This window comes from Talpa europaea, assembly GCF_964194135.1.
Source record: "Talpa europaea genome assembly, chromosome: 10".
NCBI classification, from domain to species: domain Eukaryota; kingdom Metazoa; phylum Chordata; class Mammalia; order Eulipotyphla; family Talpidae; genus Talpa; species Talpa europaea.
In genome coordinates this window covers 1,091,696-1,095,236 of record NC_140077.1, presented here as the reverse complement: position 1 = coordinate 1,095,236, position 3,541 = coordinate 1,091,696, and the positions used below count along the sequence as shown (strand labels likewise).

Sequence of the window (3,541 nt, the reverse complement as noted above, 5' to 3'; positions counted from 1 at the left end):
TAGAGATACACAACCATTGTGAATCTAATATGAGCACAGAGAATGTCTGGAGGCCCCGTCGGCGCGCCCCGCGGCCATCACATGTCGCATTCACAGTTTCTCCCAACACATAGCAAGTACGAGACACGGCCAGGACGGAGCCGGGGGCTTTATACAAAATAGGCGTCGCTTTCTTCTCCCTCGTCGTGGGACTGAGAAATGTGGGAACATGAGAAAAGTTCAGTCAACAAAATGGAATTGTTCGTGAAGAAGCCGGTTGTCCGGTGCTGACTCTTAATAGTTTAAATAAAATCTTTAAACAAAGTCTTGCGTGGCGTTCCCGCTGCGGGCGCGGCGGCGAGGCCGTCTCCATCAGCACGGCGCGGTCTGCGAAACGCGTCCCCTGAAGTCCGTCCGTGGGTGCCGGGTGCCGACGGGCCGGGCGCCCCTACATGGGCGGGACTACCAGCCCAGACATAGCTGAAAGAGAGAGAGGCCAGGTTACCGGCCGCCCGGCGCGCCCTCCCTCCACCAGCCTGGGGCTCGGTGGGGCGTGCGGGGCGTCTGCTGGGCGAGGGTGTGGACCACCCCCCAGGCCTGGTACGCTGCAGCCCTCCTCAACGGCTGCGCTTGGGCAAAGGCAGGCCTTCCGGGACTCCTGTGGGGGACGGGCCTCCCCCCCCGGTCTCGGTGGCTTGTTTAGAGCAGACGGAGGCCACACTCCCAGGGGCCACCTCCGTCACCGGCGTCAGCCAGCCGGTCACCTCTGGGATGCCAGCCAAGGCCGGCTCTGGCCTGGCGGACCCAGGCCCGGCTCTCGCTCCCTGAGTGCAGCGGGACGTGCCTCAATTTCCCTCTGCCTCTGCCCTGGCCTCTGCCCTGGCCTCTGCCCTGGCCTCTGGCCTCTGCGGACAGCGGCGTGTAATGGTGAGTCTCAGGCTCTCCAAGATCGAAGCCCCTGAGCCGCGGCCTCCAGGCCAAGGGCCGGCCCCGCCGCGGGGAGCGCCGTTCTCGCCGAATAAGAGAACGTGGCGCTAGACTGCCCAGTGCAGTGGACGCTTACCAGTGACCTCGTGGTGCACGTCATTTAAAGTCTTTTAACTTTAGTGTTGTTTAATTTTGGTCCAAATGATCGCTGCCGTTAATTTATGCGCAACACATTAATACATTTGTTCATGGAGGGATGCGAGCTTCAATTTCTCAGTTCATTAATTTCAACAATATTAATTTATCTCCGACTCACCGTTACAACTTTATGGTTTGGAAGACCTGTGCGTACACACAGCTCACTCGGCACCGCCGCGCACCTGGCCTCGGCGCCGAGTGGACGGTGGTCGGGGCCGCGCCACCTGCCGCTAAGCGGCCTGGCCTGGTGCCGCGCACTTGGGGGCCCGGGCGTCCCTGGCTTAGCTAGCGGATGTGGTGGAGACAATTATTGCAAATCACTGATACCTTTCCAGTTCCTTTTTTGAGCATTAGTTCATCAAAGTGAAATATGCCACCGACTTCACAAAAGGGCCAGTTTGTCTTCTCCATGGCAACGTCCTCAGCACCCAGCAGAGAGCCTGGCACATAGTAGGCGCTCAGTAAATACTGGTTGAATGCATTCACCTTTTAAAGGAGCAACTGCACATGGCTTTCACCAGGAGGAGCACACACCAGAGGTGGTGTCTGAAAGAGCCAGACGGCGGCCACTCAATCCCGGTGCCTGTGGCCTCAGGGAGTCCGAGCCACGCGCCAGCCCACGAGGCCTGGGGCACTCACGTGGCTCCACCTGCCACACAGGTACGGCCACTGCCCAGGGCCCCCCGGCACCGGGCAGGCGCTGGACCCCTGGTCTGCATGCCCCGTCTGCGGGCAGCTGTGTCCAGGCGTCGCCTCCCACTGCCCTCGGGGCGGCCCTTCTCCCTCTCGAGCCTTTGACAGCGATTGCTTAGAGAAGCTAATCCTCTCGGGTGCCGGCGCATGCACGGCTGGGCCTGGGCCTCGCAAGGACACGCCCCAGGAGTCAGGCCGGGGCGTGGGCTTAAGCTCATGGCCACGAGCGGGGGCTGACTCTGAGACGGGCTGTGAGGGGCCCACGGGGAGCCGGGAGTGCGGGAGGGCTCCCCTGCGCTGCTTTCCCAGCAGGACCATCAAGGTCAGTTTGCTGAGTGGGGCGGGGGCCAGACCCTGTGGTGGCCGGCACCACCGTCCGGCTCACGCTCCCTCGGGGCTCCAGTGCCCGAGGCTGGGGCCGCCTCCCGGGAGCACGCGAGGCCGTGTCGGAGCACAGGGTGGGGGCTTTCATCGGAGCATCTGGTACTCGGGAGCCGAACGGACCAGCGTCCTTTGGGCCCCGGCCTCTCGCAGACCAAGGGGGAGCATGCAGCAGCCAGGCGGGTGCAAGGCAGCCAAGAGCGCACTCCGAGGGGGCCCCTCGTCTCCCCCCGGGGAGAGGGCCTGGCAGCGGCCTCCCCCCTCCGCCGGGCGCCGGGCCCTACGGGGACCGTCTGGGACAGCTCTGCCGGGCCCGCCCGGCCCCGCGCCGCCCTCACCTTGGAGTCCGTTCCCGTTGGCGCTGGTGCAGGAGGGAGGAGGAGAAGCTTGGGGCCGGACCACGGGCGCGAAGGCGCTCTTTTGTTTCACTGCGGAGATGACATTGGCAGGTGAGAATGAGAAAATGCCGTGTGTACTGCTACAGTTTGAAGGGAGGGTGACCGAAGAGGCTGCCATGGTGGGGCTGGACGGCACTACTGCAACAAAGCAAAGACGGTCAGGACGCGGCGGCGCGGGCACAGCACGCGACAGCATCGCGGCCTCGCCTCGAGCACGGGGCACAAACAGACATGGGATGTTTCTGGCCTGGCCACTCTCTGGATAACAGGCAGACTCTGGGGGTTCGTTTCCAATTGGGCAGCCCCCGTTTTGTTCCGATTGCGTTGGGGTTTCCAAGTGATCGCGTGGGGCCCGTGTGGGGTTAATTTACGGTCGTCACGGGGACGCCCAGCCTCCGGGGCCACCCTTCCTTTATCCAGTAGCTCACATCACAGAACATCCAAGCAACGCACACATTTGACTCTGCGTGAATATGAATCTGCGTGATGACGTGTGACAAAAACAGACACTTACTGCCGTAGGGAGAGTTAGCGGAGGAGCCATTAAGGAATCCAGGCGAGCCCGGCACCCCTAGATTGGCCATGGCGCCACTTCCATATCCATTCATGCTAGTGCTCACTGTGTTGTAATTGGACTGCTGGGGAGTGCTGCTGGGCACGTATCCTCGCGGGGACACGCTGCTTGTGTTACGACTGTAGCCGACTGTTGAAATCCCCCCCGGCCAAAAATAACGTTATTATCAGGGAGAGAACTGGGGGCGTCCCCGCCAAGCTAGACCACAGAGCAGACGCGCTCGCCGACCGCGCACCGAGCCGCGCCGGCTCCGGCAACCTCGTCTCGCCGACCCGCTAGGCCGGGGTCGCAGCCCGTCCGGTCTCTGCTGGTTCAGGCCGGCCCGGCCGCTCCGATCCACCCGTCACAGCGTTCACCGCACCGGGGGCCTGGACCCCCGGGCTTCCCCGGC

The 3,541-nt window shown here is 63.0% G+C and overlaps 1 protein-coding gene across 9 annotated transcripts in view; it reads right to left on the bottom strand.

Moving 5' to 3' along the window:
* Nucleotides 1-427: 427 nt before the first annotated feature.
* EBF3 (EBF transcription factor 3) overlaps nucleotides 428-3,541 on the bottom strand; it is a gene marked incomplete at both ends in the record, with an annotated part of 95,691 nt that continues 92,577 nt past the window's right edge. For 2 of the 9 annotated variants that reach the window (XM_084245078.1, XM_084245079.1), the window contains 4 exons: nucleotides 442-459; nucleotides 1,432-1,544; nucleotides 2,517-2,714; nucleotides 3,091-3,279. In XM_084245078.1, coding sequence (XP_084101204.1) covers nucleotides 442-459; nucleotides 1,432-1,544; nucleotides 2,517-2,714; nucleotides 3,091-3,279 — 518 coding nt within the window. Of the gene's footprint in view, nucleotides 460-1,431; nucleotides 1,545-2,516; nucleotides 2,715-3,090; nucleotides 3,280-3,541 lie in introns of all 9 variants that reach the window. The other 7 variants (XM_084245081.1, XM_084245083.1, XM_084245080.1 and 4 more) reach the window with 4 other exon arrangements.